Source organism: Papio anubis, chromosome 2 (assembly GCF_008728515.1).
Source record: "Papio anubis isolate 15944 chromosome 2, Panubis1.0, whole genome shotgun sequence".
NCBI lineage: Eukaryota > Metazoa > Chordata > Mammalia > Primates > Cercopithecidae > Papio > Papio anubis.
In genome coordinates this window covers 78,011,715-78,034,256 of record NC_044977.1, presented here as the reverse complement: position 1 = coordinate 78,034,256, position 22,542 = coordinate 78,011,715, and the positions used below count along the sequence as shown (strand labels likewise).

Sequence of the window (22,542 nt, the reverse complement as noted above, 5' to 3'; positions counted from 1 at the left end):
TCTCCTCATATCTTTAAGCCCTGCTTATCTAAGGTATGACAGCCATATGCCCTGGGACTTCCACAGCCCTCATGTGAAACTTGCCATTTGATTATCCCCCAAAGCACATTGACATTTGTCAAATTTCACGCCCCCTTTTATGATTTGGAAAATATGGCCACCAGAAACATATTTTGGTTTGAGTTTTTCTTTTGAGAAGATCCCTTCCGGAAGAGATACTACAAGTGTAAACTGAGTTTTATAAACTGAATCACTTAACATGCCATAAAGGAAACTTAACAGCAAGTGAGTTGTTGTATATGAAAAATCTCAACTTAGAACTTACATTGGGCTCCTTTCCAAGTGGAATCCCGGAGTTATTTCAGACACTTCTCTTTGAGGAAAAGCCCAACAACGCCTACAGCCTTTTTCTTTTATTGTTGTATTTGTCACTTCAATTTATTGAAACATTTTGCCCTAATAAATCAATCCATGCCTTTTTAATACAGCCCTCAATCATCTTCCTTGAAGGCATGTGAATATTTTCAAACTTTCTATTTGTAAGTGGCTCTTATTTATGCAGGGTTTACTACAACAGATCCATTTACAAAAGTAAATATTAATGTGATTTATTTTCTTGACAGCATGAAAATAAATGGGATTATTAGCGGGTGTGCCACTGTAAATTTAAATGAGGGCAGTGTGTAAATCAGTTAAGATTATATAATTAATATTCAGCAGCAGCTCAGCTAACTGCCCTCTCTAGTCTGCAATTAGAATTTTGAGCTACACACTGCTAATAATCTCTTTGTCACCCTGATGTGATTATAGAACCATTGAGTTTAATTTGAAGACAGTGACTTGGTTTCTAATTCCTATATACCGACATTCGGTTAGTTCATGATTCTGGGTTTTCATACGAGTCTGGAGGCCATATTGTGGTCCTCCACCATGCCCATGTCCAGCAGTCATGGTGTTGTTCAGGGCAGTGTTGTAATAAACGGAGGACCCTGGATGAGAACAATGTGACATCCCAAGCTTGTCAAAGTGGATGTACATGTTGACCCAGATGTCTGTAGATGGCAGGAACCCCTTTTTCCTGTAAGCAGGTTTGGAGACCTGCCTTTTAAGGAGGTTTTTTATTTGTTTGTTTTTTAATATGGCAGTGTTGTGTGGAATTCCAGACATTTCTAATGTTCAGTCTTTCTGCACTTAAGTTCAGTACTTTGCTTCTGAAAAATATTGGTCACTAAATTATTTCCAGGTTCTTGTCAGAAGGGCAGAAAGAGACAAGAAAATTGTTAGCTCATATCAGAGGTTATCTAAACAGGTAGCTGGAAGAACAGAAGCCACAGAAAAAAAGGCCTTTATGCAGAAATTTGGTCATTCTGGGTATTCTTCCTTAAGAATGTATCAAATTCCTGGGTAGCAATGGGGGTCAGAAGTCTAGAGGGTTTTTTTGTTTGTTTGTTTGTTTTGGTTATTTTGCTACATTTTGTTTGGATAGTAAGTCTCTATAACTGGAATTTTATTAATACTTACAAAGGACTGTCAGAGCAGCTGGGTGTGTGTGTGTTTCATTAGTCAAGAAGGCCAATTAAACATACTGGAACCTGTCATGTGCTGACAGTGTGTATTTTTCAGCAGGGAGCTCAGGGACTTGACGTTGACAGCTGATACTGGCCGATGTGTTTCACATCCTGACTAAAAGATGTACTCTGCAGGTGTGTGTGCTCTGCTTTCCCAAGAGTAGACTTTATTTTTAAAGAGGTCTTTATCCTTAAAATATGTCCCTTATTTGAAAGCATGGCAGGTTATTTTTAAAAATTTCAGTCCAAGAGAAAATATTCCTAATCATAAGCTTCATGTGTCCCATGTGGGCTTTTAAGAAGCTGTGCATACTCGCACACTCCTACCATCAGGGCTTCAAACACTGTACAGATCTGGACCACAGGTGTGGGTTGTGGGCTTGAGACCCAGAAAACTGCCAACCAGACTCCATACAGATTTGATCAGCTACTATCACACATTACCCTCTGGACTTCCAATCAAACCTTTCTTAGAAATCTTTTGAAGACATATGACCCCATGTTTGGTTTTCTAAAAAGGGATGAATGAGTGGAGAGTAACAGAGGAAGCTTGCTTCCACTCTGCTACTTGGAACTTTCTATAGAGATATGCATAGATCTAATATGTTAGTCATCTTTGGTCAAGCACCAGAAGCACTTAGGTAGCATTTAGGGCTATGCTGTAAGAAAAGTGCATTCTTTTGAACAGGGACTCTCATTCGGTGTGGCAAAACGCTTACTCTGTGAGAGGCATGTGAGAAATGGGACCAACTTAGGGACCAACAGATTTACATCTCCCATTTCACTTTCATTCTGTCTCACATACCCACTGAGTTCAAATTGAGGAAATACCTTGTGCAAACTGAGCTCTTTCTCGTACCCATCTGGGAGCATTCAGTGAATGTTTCATGTAAGTCCCTCTATCTTGGGTACCTTGTTGATGGGGGTGGGCTTTAGAAAGCCATCTAAAACAGTGGTTTTCCAGTTTGTTTAAGTGGCAGGAAACTTGGAATTCAGGATGTCAGAACATCATTATTATTAATAATATTGAAGTAAATATTCACAACTTCAATGTCTTCATAGAAACTGAAATTAATTTTCCTACCAGACAAGTATAGCAGTCCACAAGGGTGGACTCTCAGGAACCATTTTCCCTTCCTCAGAGTGGTTCATAATTGGACATAGTACATACCAGAATCCCTAGAGGCAGTCTTCACAATACGCAGAGCTATACCCTACCCTGCACCTGCTCTGTTAGAATCATCATTAATGGGGCTTACCCTGCCTGGGTATTCTAAAAGCTCCCTAAGCCAAAGAGCTATGCACTGCTTATTAATAACCACCATTTGACAATACTTTACTGATAAGAGAGAGAGAGACTGAGAGACTGACTGACTGTTCAGGCCTGGCCCTCCAAAATTAAGGCATACCTAAATCAGAGAACTTAAAGTGTCAGAAAGATAAATGCTGCAAATGTACAATAGGGGGAAGTATAAGATAACTTATACTTACTAGGTCATTACTAGGCCTGTCAGGGTCAGTGAAAATAATGTTACCTGGCCTCAGTTTCTTAAAGGGGACAGACAGCACTCAGGGGTTGGGGAGGGGATGGGAAGTAAAAGGGCAGAGGTAGAAACATGAAATATATGGCAGGGAATCATTGGATTATATTTTGTAGTTAAATTTGTCAATATATTTTTTCATTACAAACATGATCTATTTCATTGATTTCCCTTTTTAGGGTACTATCATATACAGATGTTCACTATAGAGAAATTAGGATTTTGGAAAATGGCTCTCTGTGATCCTAGAAATCTGATTCATTCAGGGAGGGTCTGTAAGGGTAAGTTAGTTGAAAGATAATTAGACCTAGATAGAAAATTGAAATTGCACGCTCAGTGACACACGTAAGCACTTTGAGAAATTTTTGTTTTGTTTTGTTTTGTTTTTTTGAGACCAAGTCTCACTCTGTTGCCCAGGCTGGAGTGCAGTGGTGTGATCTCAGCTCACTGCAACCTCCGCCTCCCGGGTTCCAGCGTTTCTTCTGCCTCAGCCTCCCGAGTAGCTGGAACTACAGGTGCACCCCACCACGCCCAGCTAATTTTTGTATTTTTAGTAGAGATGGGATTTCACCATCTTGGCCAGGCTGGTCTCAAACTCCTGACCTTGTGATCCACCCACCTCGGCCTCCCAAAGTGCTGGGATTGCAAGCATGAGTCACCGTGCCTGTCCAGCACTTTGAGAAATTCTATCTCCATTCCCCTGAGCTCAAAACTAGAGACAATACTGCCTCCTTAAGTAGATCACAGTTCAGAGGTTTAGAGGCATTAAAACTTGTGTTTTTCTTTCCTTTTCTCCAAAATCCCTGCTTTTGTTTTTTTATTCCTGGATACCTCTGAAGGTCAAGAAGCACAATTTTTCATGGGAATTCACTGAAATGAGCAAGTTAAAATACAATGCCTTGTGATATGCAGCTGCTTTTCTTAGGTATTAAACACAGTGTAGAATTTGTACATGCAAAGGGACCATCTTCATATTGTTAAGGATCATGAAAAGTTGACAACAGACTGACCACCTCCATCAGTCCCTGGCCCAGAGTAGACCCCCCAATAGATAGTTATTAAAGGAATAAATTAAATACCAGCATTGTAATGCCTCCATGAAATGGAAGATTAAGTAAACATTAATAAAGAGGATGCCAGTCTATGTTTGTTATCAAGAAGAGATGCATATAGAATGATCTCATTTCGTTTTTTAAAAATAAAACCCCCCATGTAGTCCCAGCTACTCGGGAGGCTGAGGCACAAAAGGCATGAGAATCACCCAAACCTGGGAGGCAGAGATTGCAGTGAGCTGAGATCGCGCCACTGCACTCCAGCCTGGACGACAGAGCAAGACTCCGTCTCAAAATAAGATACATACTCCCCCTACACCCAGAATAATAATAAATTTAAAAAAAAGAAAAAAACAGAAAACAGCCCATCTGTCTATATTTGGGTGAGATTATAATAATAGCCCACAGATTGATTTCCTTGTTCCATTTCTGCTGCCCTCTAATCCATTCATCATGTAGCAGCCAAAATGAGCTTTCTGAAAGAAGCAAATCAGACGGTGCCTCTCCATGGATTAAAGCCTTTCATTGACTTTCCCCTGCTCCTAGACACCAACGAAGGTTCTTTGTGATCTGCTGGATCCTGCATGATCTGGCTCTGGCCTGCCTCTCCAACCTTGCTTTCCACAGCCTTTCCCTTGCCTCTGGCTTCCTTCCAGTTTCCTAAAATGCGCCAAGCTCCCTCTGCTCTAAGGCTCAACTAGCTGCTTGACCTGCCTAAAATGGTCTTCATCCTGAGTTTCACAGGGTTAGACCTCCTTAATCAGGCCTCAGCTTAAATGCCACCTCCTCAGTGAAGTCCCTTCCTTCAGCTGACTTCATTTACCACCACATCATTCTTATTTTCTTCATTGCTCTTGACTGTTTGAAGCAATTTGTTTGCTTGTTGTGGATTTTTCCCATGAAGACATAAATACTGAGGGTAGGTACCTTGTGTGTCTTGTTTATCATTGTGCTCCCAGCTCCTCACTGCAGATGATCAAGGAATAGTCAATAAATGAGGAAAAGTATACAGGGTTAGACCTCAAAATATTAATAGCGATCACCACTAGGAGGAAGATTTGGGGTGTTTTTAATTTCTTTTCTTTTCGTTCATTTTTATTGCCTAATTTTTCTGCAAAAATCATCTGTTGCTTATATAATACTTTATCAGTTACTCCAGTGCTTAGCCAGGCTTAAGGAAGTAGTTTGAAGGATTGCAGACAGCGGCAGAGAATGCGTTGTCTGCATACTTGATGCTGTGCAGTGGGTGCTGAATAAACATTTGCCAAATCCATTGAAATCTTTATTCTATGGGAAGATATTCCCCACAAAGTTCTGTAGTTAGTTGCCCACCCATATATTTGTGTGGGAGGCAAGTGCATGATGTGCAGCAAGGTACAGATGCGGAGCTCTGTCTCCCAGGTTTCTGATCCTTATCCCCAGTCGTGTACTTTTCTCTGGCAATCATGGAGTTATTTTGCTCCGGGGAAAATCCATTATAAACAGCAGCACATGGGGCACTAGAGTGTGATTTGCTTCAGTACACACTGCTTTTTTCAAAGATAATGTGGAGCCTGTAGTTCCACATATAACTGAGAGACTGGCTGAACTGTCTGCCTGTCTTGTGGGGAAAAAAAAATCTACAATATAGTATATATATCCTTTTTTCCAAGTCACTTTAACAGTAACTTGGCCAATAACAATTCTATTTATTAATAGCTTTACATTTTAGAAGTCCAACAGCAATAATAATTATGGTCTTAAAAGCAAAGTTATTTCTTGCATGTATTTTTTTTTTTTTCAAGTTAAAGGCTAACCCAGTAAATTGCATCCCATTCATCTTAGTGACTTAGAGCACTTATTTGGGCTATTAAGCAGTTGAATAGCTGTCTTCTAACTCAACAAAAGCAGGTTTTCCTTAGCTATGATACTGGATGGTTAAGGCTTTCATTCATTTCTAAAGTCCATAACCTGTGTTTTAACTTTAATGTTACATTCTGGAAATCTGTGCAAATTGGGGAAGGTGGGGGAGGAAAGGAAGTAATCCAAGAGTAGAAAACATAATAACTAATTTAGAGAGAGAGAGAAGTTATTTTAAACATCAAAATAATTTTTTTTCACTTAGATTTCTATTGGTTTACATTGAGAAGATTTGGTTAGCACCAGAGCCCTGTAATATTATGTGCATTTCATATCCATGTAGCTTAAGTCTGACTAACTTATGTTCTTCACAAATTTAGGTAAAGGCAGCTAAGCAAAGAGTGAGGAAAACTTGTTTTATTATTTATATTACAAATGCTGAGCAATTCATAGGGGAAAAAAAAAAAAACCACTCATTTTTCTTCAGTGCTCTGTTAGAGTAGTCCTGGGAGGCATGTGTCAAGAGTTGTAGTAACTGACGTTCAAAATCTCCTAATGGAATGGTGCAGCAGACTAGATTGATTCTAGAGCACTATCCAAATGGAAACTGCTTAGCTACTGTCCATCTGAAAATAGGCACTGCTTAAAGAACAGCACTTCATACTATGACATGTGAACATTTCTGATTGCGTGTGGTTATAATAGCTTGTATAAAAGCTGAGATGGAAACATCTTTGTAACCATGTGGTCTCTTCACTCCCACGGAGATCTTATTTTTTATAGTTTCTTGATTTTTCTCTAACCTTCCCAACCCTAGCCCCTTCTTTGGCCTCACAGAAACAGGGTACGCCCAGTGGAATCATCCCAGGATATTTTTGATTAGATGAGCAAAGACAACTGTGAAGAAAAGTTGACTTATCTGGTAGTTGGAATACGGGCCCCAGAAAAAGCAAAGTTGTAATGTGTGTAAATGTTGTTTGGTGTGCGACGCCAGAGGAGGAGGACAGATCCCAGTGACACTGTGCACCAGAAGGATGCCGCCTGCTTGGCTAAAAGACCCAGCAGTAGGGCCAGCTATTGTAAAGCCCCTCCGCCAAATGAACAGGGACCCTTCTCTGGTCACAATAGCCATTCACGCTGAGCAGCTTCATTAAATATTCAGCCTGTGCTTCCGGCAGCTCATTAGGGCCGCAATGAGCAGTGACGTGGATGCAGGAAAGCTGAGGGCCAGCCAGCATCGGAGGCAGAGGCTGAGTGAGCTGCTGATGGCTTCTCTCTTCATTGCCTGTCCTATGATGACCAGTGTGTGCTCTCTGCTTTGCTTGAAATACAGGTAAAAAAAAAAAAACAAAAACAAGCAGATGACACTTAAGGGCTTCAAGACCTTGTCTCAGATATTGTCTGGCAAGGGCCTCTGATTCTGAGTGCTTGCCTTCCTGAAGCCCTCTGACCCCTTTAAAGAGCTGTCTGAGGCTTTGGGGGCCTTTGCTAAGCATGAACAATGTGGTGCTATTGTGTACTTGGGCTGTTTGATGACGATGTTGGAAGGGGATACAAGGTGTGGTTTTGAACTTGGTGTTGGGGATTTAGAATAGCAAATTACTCCTCTGTAACATATCAAATTTAGAAATATTGTGAGATAACCCTAGCAGTCTGTGTGGTAGGTTTACTCTCTACCATGTTTTCACATATTTGAGTAGTTAAATACTAAGCCTTTCCCTTTGAACTATCAGGTTGGATACAGTGATGATAAAAAAAAAAAAAAAAAAAGGATATTCTTTAGCAATTTGGGGCCCCTCCAACAGGCTGAATGTTGTCCTTGTATGTTGTTACTTTTACATGAGTTCACCCTCAGTGCTGTGTGATGTTTAAAGCTGGGAAGGTCTGTAAAATAAGAATTAAAAGATGATGAACTCAGATAGCGCATATCCTATTATTGACATGGTTTTTCTCTTTTCTACACAGAAAATGTTTTCAGACTGCTCATTTCTATGTGGAAGACAGCAATTCACCTCGAGTGGTCCCTAATGAAAGTATTCCTATTATTCCTATTCCGGGTAAGTAAGACACTGCTCTTATTTCCAGTGGGCTAATTGTTTTTCTCTTTTCTCAGTTTTGTTTGATAAAACAAGAAAATATTATTTTACAGCCTTTTAAAGCTTGCCCAGTATAAGATATCCTTAACTAAGAGTAATTTAATGAATACTCCTTTACATATCTGCAAAGTAATAAAACTCTCTTTAGAGGAACAAATAACTGAGTTAATGTAGTATACAGTCATATGCAGGAAAGGAAAGTACAATAGAAAAAAGGGAAAAACCATACAAAAAACATTCTTAGTATCTACTTGAACTAAATTTCATTTGCATAGGCAATTTGTGCTTATATTTTTAAATCACAATTTGTGACACATTTTTTTAAAGGTGATATTTTTCTAAGATTCTTTCCTCTGAAAATCATGTATCTTAATGTTGAAAGTTTTGGTTCTTATGGTGGTTGTGTGGAAATAGAGGGGTACATTACTAGTCTGGTGAATATTTCACTTTTCCTCTGGTAAAAAGATAAAACACTTGGTTAGTGTTGGGGTAGGGAATGGTGGAGTGTACACTGTAGTGAATCCTAGCAAATGCCTTAGACATTTAGAAGTTCAGCAGTGGGTTAGGTGTAATAGGATGTGGGATTTGAAGATCTCACCCACCATTTCTATTTGGCATCCCTTCTCGTTTGCCAGATTTTAACTTTCTACATCCTGGTTTCATTATGTGCTTCCAAATACGTATCTTCAGATATTTTAGATACATCTATCCTCTTGACATTACTCTTTTGCAAACAGAAGCATCACTTTGATTATAATGCCACCCATTCTCCACACCTGAAGCTCCCCCATCCTGCTGATCTGCCCTATTCTCCATAACGCTTTCCACCAACTAATGTGCTATTTATTTTACTTTTTTTTTGCTCTCTTCCCACTACAATGAGAGCTTTGTAAGGGCACGTGGCTATATTCTCAGTGCTAAAATAATTCTTGGCACACAGTAGGTATTCTTTAAGTACTTAAATGAGTGAACGTTAGAAAAATTTCCTTAAAGTTCTTAAAAGGTCTTGGCTGTGAAACTCAGAGGTACAGTCATTCTTTGGGTAGCATGGAGAAATACTTCTATTGTTTGCAGATTGTCACTACGTGTGGTTATGGTTGTAGACTGAATTGCCCTGTTATGTGTCTGTATATTGCTTAGTCATCAGATATTACTGGGATTGTCCATGTTTTGTACATTCTAATCAGTTTTCTCACTAAAACTTGTCGCACAGAAACAAGAAGATTAACAGAAGGTCTCTGATTAAGTTCCTGTTGGATCCTTTTGTGGCTGCTAAACTAATTCCCATAAAGATGGGATAAGTTTTGTGTTACTGTGTGTTCTCCACTAACCCTGTGCTTTTATCCTTGCTGAAGGAAACTACTTTTCCTTTGAGAGTAGAGAAGGCAGACAGCAATCATCAGTCTTCATCAGCATGAAATAGTTTCATTGAATCTACTGGATTTGCACAATAGTATGCATATACTTTTTCCTCTTGCTTTACCTACAGTATGTGTTGACCACTGGAAAATTCATGGCAGTCTTTCTCCCCTCTGACCTGATTAGTCTGACAGACTCAGTTGTTTCATAGCTGTGTAATTGAAACCCATTTTTAATGCGTTAAATGGTGAAATACTTACTGGGCTGTTTTTCCATTTCTATTTTCTTTTACCACTGGATTAGGAACCAGAAAACCTAGGTCCACCCTGAAATCTTTGTTCAGTGCCTTAACCTCTCTGAGCCTTAGTTTCCAGAATCTGTAAATTAAATAGGATGCCTGTTCTCCTTGCCTTTTGAGGTAACTGTTAAGACCACAGTAGATGATATGTGTAAAAGCACTTTGGAAACCATACATTAAGCCAGAAGTGTAAGCTGCTGCAACTTTCCTTCCAAAATCATGGTACTCCTAATCCCAGCAGTCATGGAGAGAGAGCATTTGCATGACTCTCATGTTAAAATTGTGTCCCTAACACCGAACTACATCCACTAGGTGTGCTCCACCTTGAATCACTCTTCTTTGATATAGGCTTTAGAACTTTTAATTCACTAGGATCCTCTGAATATGCCTTGCCACACCTTTGAGAAGGTGTCTTAGACCAGAAATTGCTTTTGAATGTTTTCTGTTTCATTCCCATTACCTATTTAATTAAGAAGTTAAATACTCCACTTACATTTTAAATGTAAGGCAGTGTGATGTTAAAGGGCTTACCTAGTGAAATGATGAGGGAGGCTAATCTGCTTTCTCAGGTCTTCATAGCTAACATAGCCTTACTAGGAGCATGCCTAAACAAATGAACTTACTTCACCCTTAATTGAGAGTTACCCTAAATGACCTTTCCTTAAAGAGCTTTCAGCTTGATCATAATCTCTTAGCTTGGTAAATAAAACCCCACAGTCCTATTTAATAGTTACATTTGGAAAATATTTTAATTCACAAAGCACTTTTTAAACAACTCATTGTTCCATTCTTTAGGATTTCTTCTAGTTACAGCAGTACAACTGTGTCTCATATAAGAAAAACACAATTCGGCCGGGCGCGGTGGCTCAAGCCTGTAATCCCAGCACTTTGGGAGGCCGAGACGGGCAGATCACGAGGTCAGGAGATCGAGACCATCCTGGCTAACCTGGTGAAACCCCGTCTCTACTAAAAAATACAAAAAAAAACTAGCCGGGCAAGGTGGCGGGCACCTGTAGTCCGAACTCGGGAGGCTGAGGCAGGAGAATGGCGTGAACCCGGGAGGCAGAGCTTGCAGTGAGCTGAGATCCGGCCACTGCACTCCAGCCTGGGCGACAAAGCGAGACTCTGTCTCAAAAAAAAAAAAAAAAAAACATAATTCAATTTTTAACAAATTTGTAAGTTACTTTCACTCTACTAAAGCTTTTATCACAACTTTTCTTTAATGGAAGCCTCCATGGAATCATTTTAAAGGATTTATCTTAGAAATTATCTAATTGTTCTTATTTCTAAAAATAATGAGACTTATAAAGCTCCTATGAAGTATTTATTCTACCCAATCAATCTCAGTTGTATTTTATCCCTGCTCAAAACCTAAATAACAATAATACTGGGCCCCAGATCTGTCAAATTATTTTACCACTTGGGCTCTTCACACTCTATAATTGATTTTTTTAAAAAGATATTTGCAGACAACAGACATAACGAGTAAACTGAATCATTATACTAGCTAAAAATATGTGCAACAGGGTGAAGTTGAAAATTTAAGTACCAAGCTGTTGTAAAAATAGAGCTCCAGGGTCGTCACTGTGGAATATGCAATACACTGTGTTCCCAGAGCCAATTTTACAGTTAGCCTCTTAAAAAATCATTATCTAATAATTATTGAGCATTTACCAACAAAGTATATTATGTTTATTTTCACTACAGTCCTATAGAGACAGGTACAGGTTGATGCCCCCATTTTCTGGATGAAGAAACTGAGGTTCAGAGACATTTTTTTAATTGTCCAAGGTTACAGAGCTAAGCAGTGGAGCTAACACTGGAATTATCTTTGTGACTTCAAAGCACAGATGCTTATAAATGGCTCTGCCACCTCTTGGCATACGACTGTGACAGTTTTGATATCTCAAGACTTCAGACTCCTCATTCGGATATTGCTTCATTAAGTCCAGGCATTTTCAAATATATGTGAATATTCTCTTTAGTTTTTTCTGAGTTCTTGATCATTAACTTCTCTCACTAGCACTGACCATTTGGTTTTCCATTAGATTCTCTTTCATCCTCCTGGAGGGAAATTCATAATTCTTGGGTTGACATTTTCCCCATATTAAAAAATCTCCCCTCATCTCTGTTCTCTACTTATTTTTATTCTTTTCCTTCCTGAAAGACTCAACTCAGCAAAACATCCATTCCCTGCACAAAAATAGGTCTGTATGATTTAAATGACTTAGGAAACAAGTCACAGCCATGTTGAATGTTGAACAAATTTAGACACTAACTCAGCAACTTTGGTTGATTCTGCTGTGGCTAAAATTCATAAATAAATAGCTTGTATCTTTAAATCCCAAAGCATACATGGAATCGGTAAGTTATACTAACTTTTGGAAACTATTATAAAATAAAATAGGTAAATGATTAAGGAAAGCTTTGCTAACCCTTTGATACTCATCCCTTTGAGAGAGCAGTTTATAGGAATTTTTGAAGAATTTTGAATGATCAATTTTATTAATTCTAACAGGAATTTAGGATATTCAGTGTGTTCTTCTGATTTAGTATAGCAAAGACAGTCTTTTAAGAATGAGGACTTTTTTCCCCCCCCCCGGTCTCACCTAACACTTACGCAAAATGTGGAAATGCTAGACAGAGACTGAATATATATGGTGGCTGAGGTTAATTAGCCATGTTAGAAAAAACTCAAAATGCAAGAGTATTTATCCAGCTTGAAAGAAGTGCTTTTGAGGTTGGCTTCCAATCACTATAAAGGTAGTATCAATTCTTTTATCAGATAGATTTTGAATGGTTAGTGCCTGTTCCATGCATGACATATGGGAAAAGCAGGAGCAGGAGAGAGAAGTTAAACTGTGACTTCTGCAGGAGAATGAAAGGGGCTCAGACTCAATATATTTCACTGAGGGTTTTTCAAAAGAAAATGTTCCCTGGTTACTGGTTTCCCATTGTTTTGGTGTGAGGATAAAGCATAACTGAATGCAGTAACCCAGCTGTCAGTCCCCTCATATGCTTTCCATCTTCTAAAATACTGAAGTGGTCACAAAATGCTGTCTTTAAGATCCATAATATTCTTAACACTGACAAGTATTTATAAAAATCTAGTGACTCAGGAATATTCTTTTGAAAAAAACGAATAATATCGCAGTTATTAATGAAGCATTCACTACATTATATTATTCTTTTAGACTTTCATTATATATAAACTTTAAAAAATCAGAACTTAGCTCATGAAATTAACCTGTTACAGAGCATATTGAAAGGGCTTTTCTAAATACGCGCACTGTCAGACACAAATGTCCTTACAAATGCTTTTCTCTGGAAATTAGAAAATCTAACTTTCTAATAAGAGCATTACAAAACAAAATGTTGCTGCTAACCAGTAGCTTAGAAATTCAGAAATGATTCATGCCTTTCCAGCAGTTAAAATACATCTTAATAATTTGAAGGTCACTGGCTTCAGCAGGGTGCCAGAATATAAAGGGGTTTTAAACATGCAGTTTAAAACCCTTGGGATTAAACCAACCTTGTTGGCATATTTTATTTATACAGAGATTATCTCCAAAGGAGATTCATTGGTCTTTTGACTATAATGAAGCCCTTTCTTTATTGACTGCATTGTGTCATAAATGAAAAGAGATTTCTTTTTATGGCAGGAAATAAAATGTTCCAACCTCCACAACACTCCATGCATCCTAAGAGTGTGATTTAGACAAAAATCTTTTTGTTGTGTCCTAACTCAGGAAATCTTGATAATGTCCTTTTATTTCATATTTGCTTTATCTCCCTAAGTTGACACAAAGGTATTACCAAACACCGTGAAAGGCCTGAACTTGGCCTCTGAGAGACTGAGAGGGCATACAGGAGGGGCAGGGGGCTGAATTCCTGAAAATGAGGTCTGTCCACTAGAGGTATGGTTAACACTACCTGATAACAGGCCAGTTGTTGGAGCAGGGTGAAGGGAAGGGGGTGGGTAAGGTCTGAGCTGCACTGATTTGAGCCAAGTACTATGCTAGGGCTCTGTATGTTTTCTCTGCCCATGGAGATTTGGTTGCAATTCAGGATAGGGTTGAGAGATCTGCCAAGGGTTAAATGAACTTTACAGGGATTGCTCATAGAGTGGGTGACTTAAGGACCTCTGGAATCTTAATGGTATTTATATAAATACCCACACACTTCCAGAGTAAGCAAGAAGGGATATTTTATTAAATAGACCTTAAGTCAATCAACTGCAGCAGCTAAGCATCTTGTCAGGAAGGTAAATGCCATAACACTTTATCTACCTGGCATCATCAAGGTGACCAGTCTACCAGTGTGAATTTTCCAGGTAACTGAAGCTTACCCTCAAAGCCAAAGAATATCATTTCAATACTTTTTTTGAAAAGTTTCTTTTAAATGTAAGCTCTAGGGAGGTAATATAATAAGGAAGAACCCAGGCTTTGGAGTCAGCCTGGCCCTATTACTTGATAATGACAGTAGCCTTGGGCAAGCTCCTTGGTCTCTTTTAGCCAGTTTCCTCACCTAGAAAATTAGAGTAATCGGCCGGGCGCGGTGGCTCACGCCTGTAATCCCAACACTTTGGGAGGCGGAGGCGGACGGATCACGAGGTTGGGAGATCGAGGCCACGGTGAAACCCTGTCTCTACTAAAACTACAAAAAAAAAAAAAATTAGCCAGTCGCGGTGGCGGGTGCCGGTAGTCCCAGCTACTCGGGAGGCTGAGGCAGGAGAATGGCGTGAACCCAGGAGACAGAGCTTGCAATAAGCCAAGATCGCACCACTGCACTCCAGCCTGGGTGACAGAGCTATACTCCGTCTCAAAAAAAAAAAAAAGAAAATTAGAGTAATCACAGCCCCTAGAACATAGGGTTGTGCATGTAAAGCAAGTAGCACCTAACAATAAATCATAGATATGAAATGTTTACTAAATGCCAGGCACTCTTATAAGTACTTGTGTTACCTTGTTTACTTTTCATAATAATCTATGAATTAAGTACTGTTATTCCCATTTTACAGATGAGGAAAGGGAATCAGAGAAGTGGAGTCTTGCAGTCTGGCTCTGGCTTTTCCACTCATACCATTGCCTCTGGTTTCCTGATTGACAGGAAGCATCCCATCACTGGTGGCTGATAAGAATCACAGATACTCAGTTTTACTGAGTTACATGCTAATGGTCTTACCAGGAGCAGTGTACTCAGGCTGGGCCTCTGTGTGGCTCCTCCCTATGGTGTATGTTCAGGGACAGCTTTGGCTGCTGTTTTTTCCTTTCTAACATCAAATAAAAAAACTATGGGCAAGAAAGCTAACTGTTTCTCTTTTTATTGATCTGTTATTCCTTAAGATTAAGAGAAAGCAAATTTAGCATATATGAGTAGGTTAGAGGCATAAAGTATTGGTGATTTCCCTCTAACAGTTCTGAAGATAGATGCAAGTACAGCAGATACATAACTGTAGATTTTGGAAACAGCTTTATGTTCGAATGCATTGTTCTTTATTGCCTACAGTGCTGCATTTGAGGTCAGCGTTATCTCAGCTTTCGTGTTTTCTTCTCAGTAGAAGTTGCCCTCATCAGTTCACTCTCTTCTGAGGCTCTGCTTTTGGTACCTACAGACCTAATTTCAAGCTTCATCAAAAGTACATAAGAAGGTTTTGTTGTGAATTTAACAAAATAAAAGACCAGTTATGTACATAATTTAATTCTAACCATCAAAAGCTAAAATCTGGGAACTTAAGGGTAAATAATATTTAATAACAATAAGCCCACCTCTTCAGGTACTGATTCTCTATGTCAGTCATTTTATAATTGAGTGATTTAGTGATAATGGTAGTGGTCCCACTTTTGCCTAGTTTAAACCTTTGGTATCTTAAAATTTTGTAAGTACAAATAGCAGCTGAGTACAGTGGTTCATGCCTATAATCTCAGTGCTTTGGGAGGCAGAGGCAGAAGGATCACTCGAGCCCAAGAGTTTGAGACCAGCCTGGGGAACATAGCGAGACCTCATCTCTACAAAAAATATAAGCCAGGTGTGGTGGCATGGGCCTGTAGTCTTAGCTACTCAGGAGGCTGAGGTGGAAGGATTGCTTGAGGCTAGGAGTTCAAGACCAGCCTGGACAACACAGCAAGACTCCATCTCTTTAAATTAGCCAGGCATGGTGGGATGGAACTATACCTAGCTACTTAGGAGGCTGGGGTGAGAGGATTACTTGAGCTCAGGAGTTTGAGGCTGCAGTGAGCTACAATTGAGCAACTGCACTCCAGCCAGCCTGGGTGACAGAGTGAGACCATGTCTACAAAAAAAAAAAAGAAAAAATTAACACGAAATTATCAAGTGATATTTACCAGATTAACCAAGATACTAAGGATTAAAAAGTTTAATTTCTTGTTATTCCTTGAACTTGTAGTGCTTTGAGAATGAAGACAAATAGTATATTACAGTACACAGGAATACAGTCTTTGGGTTCAGTGGACCTGGGTTCAGATCTTAGCTCTGCCACTTAACTGAGTCTTTGGACAAGTTGCCTTGGTTTCCTTATGTGTACTGTGAGAATAATCACGTTCCCTTCATCTGGTTCTTACAAAGATAAATGTGTGAAAAACATTTAGCACAGTCCCTGGTAACCAGTAAGGGCTTAATAAATAGTGGTTTTCCTGTCATTCTACCAACTTTATCATTATCCTGCTTTTATTATACCATAATAATCTCCCATTTAATCTTTAGTCACTGAAAACATCTTCACTTTGATTCCAGCCCCTTTTTTCCTTTATGCTTCTCCCACCACTACCACTACCTTAGTGACATTTATTCTCACTGAAGTCATCAAACCTATCCTTTTAATGGCACTTGTAGTCTTTACCACATAATTACACTGTTCTTGCGCTCCCTTGTGTTTATCTCTTCACCAACACAAATGTCCTTGAGCAGAAACCATCTCTCTAATATCTGGCTGAGTACTAGGTGCTCAGAAACGGCTTCATCCAGGGGTTTCCCATTCTCTGAGCCAGAGCAGTTTTATCTAGGGTCTGCAGCCAGCTTCTGCCATTCTAAACTTTTTTCAAGTGCAAGATGCATATGAAAAGAGTACCCATTTCTTGGCGTACATGTTAATACATATAAAGTACACAGAAAGTGCCTGGCCTAGTTAGTGCTGCTAATATTCTCTGCAATCTTTAATGAAACTCAAGACACTTAGGTGGAGATAACATGTTTTGGATGAATGTCTTCTTAAAACACACAGGGCCTTTCCAGATAAAAATTGAGCAGATTAGGCCTCTGATGCTGTCCTAATTGCTTGGCCTTCTGCTAGTTACATTGATTTTATAATCATCTGGCTCATGTTGAGAGAATGTAATAGAAAAATTATGACAGGAGAATGATTAGAATAATTAGTCATAGCCTTATATTCATCTCAATATAAAGAACAGAGATTTATGACTCCTCAGCTATTTATCTTGATTGCAGGGCAAATGCTGTATTATCTGGGTAGCTGACAGTGGTCAGTACGGCATGCATCTGTATGTATATCCGCCTGTCTGGTACTTTTGTGACATTACTGGTGGTGCCTGGAAACCCAGAGGGTGTGGTTAGGCATCCTTGGATAAAGATGCAAATTGGAGAGACTAGTGAGTCATATATTTCCATGATTATCATACTGAGCTCTGCTGGATTTTTGCTGCTTCTAGCCACAGTGGCAGCAGGCATACTGATTTCTGGCCATGTGTGTGTGACATTAGCTTGGATATTACAGTTGAGCACTTTGCAGGAAAAAACAATAAGCAGTTAACCTGAAAGCATTTCTTTTAATGATGTGAGGTGGGCTACGCCTTTAAAATGCTGTGGTTTTTACCTTACAGAGTAAAACAGTTATAAAGCTGACATATTTTTTCTTATTTTGAACTAGAGTCCGTGTTCTTAATCACAACACTGTAAGTTCTTGGGAATCTAAAATTCTAAACTATCATTATCGTATAAATGTTGCCTTCAACCTATTACTCTACTAAATATGTCACTCTGCCCTTGAAAACAGTGTTGTATCTGTCATTTCTAAGTAAATGAAAGTCCTATATACTAGAGTGATTCTGCGGTTAGGTTGTGTCCCATCTCACCCATTTTGCCTCTTGTTTGAAAATGAGTTTATTCTTGGGCTAATCATTTAGAGACTCTCCAGCTTTGTACATAGTAACCCTTTTGTCAACTTGAGATCATTTTCATTGCCACTGATCATTATTGTAGAATTTGCTTACTTCTAAACATTTTAAATGAAGTGATCAGATAATTTTGGAAATTTTTCTTGAACTGTGCATTCTGCTAAATATTCTGGAGAAACATTTTGGCTCCGCTTACTCTGTTAATGCTGGTTACATCATGAGAGCTATAGATTTGTTGGGCATGCAAAATGATTGCATATTCATGAACATCTTCAATTCTGAAATATTTGTAAATAACTTGGCAATTTTTTTCATAAGGTTGCCTATTAACACGATTAGGACTTTAATTGTTCACACAGAAAGAATTTGTACTTACAGAGCACCACCTATTTGATAAGTAACATTTCTATGCTAAGCAACTTGGATTATGAACATATAAGTCACCTTCCTAAAACAAAGTATAAGAGATGCTATTTTCCGCTTAAGAATGATTCAAGTTTGAAAATGTCAATAGATGCAAAAAGCCACCCTAGAGCTTTGCTCTCTCGAAAGAAAGAAGAGAAGGAATGACATAGTCAATGTTAACTGTCACCAGATGAAGAGAAATCAGATTGTCAGGCCTGGATCTATAAAATTCTTGCCAAAGTAGGACCTCATTTACACATACAGATCTTCATACCCTTTGCTAAGAAAAGCATCTGTGGCAGTTTAGATGTTTGTGCGTTTGCCAAAGATCTTTCACTCTGAATAAAGTAAATGTCATGTCTGTTGTTTATCTCAAATTCAGCAGAGTATTTTTAAAAGGAAATATTTGTGGGGGAGGGTCGAGGGAGAAGGGAAGAAGGAGGTTGGGGAGCTCCAGTTAGCTGGGTGTGGCTATTTTATAGCAGTACTCAAGTATCATGATAAATAAGCTTAAAACATACTTTGGGTTTATGAACTGAAAGTCTCCTTTTGAAGTGACAACACAAAATAAATGGGAATGTGGAGTCTTCCTGAATGTATACCTAGTCTGTCAACACCAAAAAAATCCAGTTAATTCAGTCAAACTGATTATTTGGCATCATGTAGACACAGCTGTCTTGAGCTAAAATTTTGAACACTTAAAGATAGATGGCATTGTACCCAGAGCCAGCTGGTACAATGGCATCTATCTATAATTGTGTATAAATGATTGCTTAAAAGTTAAAAGATTGGAAATAGAACTTAATCGCTCAAAGTTCAAGCTGGACCCCATTGAACAGCAATAAAAAAAAAAAAACAAACAACAAACAAAGAAAACCCCTGGTGTGATAAAATTTCTTGGCAAATGGGTACCCTTGATAAATTCACACTTCGGGTTAAGAGTATGCTGTGGTAATTTAACTATGTAAATTGCCTTGAATATAAAAAGTAAAGGGAATTCTCTATGTACCTTTTTTTTAAAAACTGTATTTAACCTGGCTTGTCGGCATTTGGAGTCATAATGAGATCCTAATGTAAAATAAATCCTGAGACTTTTCTTCAGGACATCTATTTTGTGTGATACAATTATTTTGCGCTTTGCAGAAATCAACTATTTGTCTTAAGGATGCTTTGCTTTATCAGTGTAATTTGTTTTATGGAAGTATTCTATGTAATTTTGAATATTATTTTATTCCCCCAGATGACATGGAAGCCATTCCTGTCAAACAGTTTGTCAAACACATCGGTGAGCTCTATTCTAATAACCAGCATGGGTTCTCTGAGGATTTTGAGGTATGTTTCATAGCTGGAAGTTAACTTCCAGAAACTTAACTTTTACTTTACACAGATTTTTGTAAGCTTGAACTGAATTCATTCCAAGCATAACAAAACAATAACTGTGGAAAGTGGAGTTTTTTCTTTTCATCTATAATTTTAATAGGCATTCTTTTCCAAATAAAATTTAGGTGAAAGGGGAGTTGATTGTACCTGTCCTGAACATGCACTTCTACAAAAGAACTAACTTAGTGATAGAAAAGCAAACTGGTAGGGATTGCTTTCCAGGTTCTTGCTTCATCTAATTCTAACTGGGAACAGCAATCATAATACAAGGCTCCCTAATTCCACGTCTTTTCTGCAATGCACATGGTGTAGTGAAGATAGCAGGTTTGGTGTCTGAGAAACTGGATGCTGGATTCATCAGTAGTGAGCTTCATAATCCTCGGGCCAATCACCTCATCTCGGGTTCCCAGTTTTCCCATTTTTAAAAAATGGCACCAATGTCACCTACATTGTAAAGTCGTTGGAGAAAATAAATGATTAACATCTTTGAAAGTGCTGAGTTGATTGTTAAGAACCATGCAAAGGTTGACTGTTGTTGTTTTCATGATTATTAATCCTTGGAGAGAAGACTTGGGTTAACACAGCCTTCTGATTTTAAGAACTGGTGTGTAGGAAACAAGGTAGAGAGAGGCATGTACCACCCTGCCAACTCTGGGTTCTGTGCCAGTTCAGCAGTGACAGGGTGTCAATGAGGAGCTATTAAACAGACTGCCCTTTTCTTCACTGAGGCGCTTAACTAAGGCACATCTCTGGCAGCAAGAGTTGTGTCGAGGAGGCCAAGTTTTCATGGCAGCTCAGCTGTCTTCTAGCTTTGTGGGTAAGTCGGTTCCTTTCTCTGTCTCATTTCTACTTTAAAATGGAAATAATGATGATGATGCTAACCTACCCATCTCTTTCAACAAAATTGGTTGCAGGGCAAAATGAAGTAATGGAAGGTAAGCACTTTAAGATCATCTAGGAATCATACAGCTGGAAGGTGCAGTTACCTTGAATGAACAATGAGAAATAAAAACAGGATGAAAAGCCACTGTCTATGCAAATTTGGAATCCCAAAAGGCTATCATAAAGGCAATTATATTGATGACTTGTTTTAAATTAAGTCTTTCTCTTAGTTTTTGGTTAGTTTTTGTTGTTTTGAGCAGAATGAAAACAAAGGTGGTAGAAAGAACCTCTGATTTATTCTGTGAAGTCATATGTTTTATGGAACCAACAAAAGCATGTCAAGTATTTAATGCCATTAGATGCTTGCTAAAAAAGGTGCCTATTCAACTACAAAGAACATGGTTTAAGTCAAACATTTTGTATTCATGAGGACAGCAAATGTGTGTGGTGTTAAAGTGATTTAGTTCAATTGACTGTTGGCTGGATGACTGAGCAAGAATATTGAGGCATTTAACAATGTTGATGGTATTCAGGACAAACATTTATCCTCTAGAGAGCCGAATTTGATCAGGATGATCAAATGCAACTCCAGTTTCTCAATTATTTATGATTTGAGACCCCAGTGCTATTCATCACAGCTGGTTTTGACACCATTTAATTATTCAAAATAATCAGCTACACCTCTGTAAACTTGATCTGACTTAAAATGGGCTTTGCTGCATCAAAATCAAGCTTCCTAACAAATCCTGGGCATCTGTACCCTATTTCTGTCCTAAAAAACATATACTGCAGCTAAAAGCTTTAATCACCTACATTGAACTTTATAGCTTAAATAGTATTAGCTGATACTTATGGGAGTGGAATGGGGAGGGCAGGCAGGAAGGTGAAATGACTGTTGTCATTTCACAATCTGTTCAGGTTTGAAAGGTTTAAAATCAGCTGTTCAGAGTAGGAAGAAAATGCTTTCTTCTAAAAAGAACAGCAATGCAGCAACATAAAGGGGAGAATAAGAAAATAGAAAAAGCTCACCAATATTACTGTAACCTTATAATTAGGTGAAAATTTGAAGTATTTTAAAAGAGTAGTATTCCTTTTGGGTAACTGCTAAAAGGGAAAACTGGTAATAGGCTACATAAGAAGCTATTATGACTATTTTATAATCAGATAGTAACAGGCTTTATAAGAAAGGATAGAAAAAGATTTTGTGTAATTAAAAACAAAATTTTATTATGGTAAGAGAGTTAAGGTAATCCCAGTCTCAGATTTCCAGACCCATTTACCTGGAATAATGATAGCTAGCATTTAGTAGTTAGCACTGTGCATGGATCATTCTATTTCCTGACGTAGGTGCTATCTTATTGTCCCCATTTTACTGATGACAAAACTACCCATGAGAAAACTGAGGCTGTGGGTGGCTACATTTTGAAATGGCAGCAGCAGGGTTTAAGACCAGGGTATCCGACTTGAACTCACATGGTTCACCTTGACACCATCCAGACTCTCATTAAAGTAGTGTCCTGGGCCACAGTGGCTCACATCTGTAATCCCAATACTTTGGGAGACCAAGGCGGGAGGATCACTTGAGACCAGGAGTTCCCAACCAGCCTGGACAACACAGCAAGACTCCGTCTCTACAAAAAAAAATTTTTTTTTAATTAGCCAGGTGTGGTGATGCACAACTGTCGTCCTAGCTCTTCAGAGGCTGAGGCAGGAGGATCATTTGAGCCCAGGATATTGAGGCTGCAGTGAGCTATGACTGCACCACTGCACTCCAGCCTGAGCGACAAAGCAAGATCCTGTCTCAGGGAAAAAAAACACCAAAAAGCCAGAGTAATGTCCTGTAATGAGCCAAGGTCAGAAGGAGAAATAAGCAAGCTTGCAAGTGACTAGCACTGATAGTGCCACAGTGCCTTAACAATACAAAAAGGTGGGGAGAGCAGCCAAATTACGAACCACCCCCCAACTAGGAGTA

At 38.8% G+C, this 22,542-nt stretch overlaps 1 protein-coding gene across 1 annotated transcript in view; it reads left to right on the top strand.

Annotated features, from left to right (window-relative positions):
* Positions 1 to 22,542, top strand: part of PTPRG (protein tyrosine phosphatase receptor type G) — a 729,284-nt gene that overhangs the window by 683,980 nt on the left and 22,762 nt on the right. The window contains exons 15-16 of the mRNA XM_031662790.1: positions 7,966 to 8,057; positions 19,549 to 19,640. Coding sequence (XP_031518650.1) covers positions 7,966 to 8,057; positions 19,549 to 19,640 — 184 coding nt within the window. The remainder of the gene's footprint in view (positions 1 to 7,965; positions 8,058 to 19,548; positions 19,641 to 22,542) is intronic.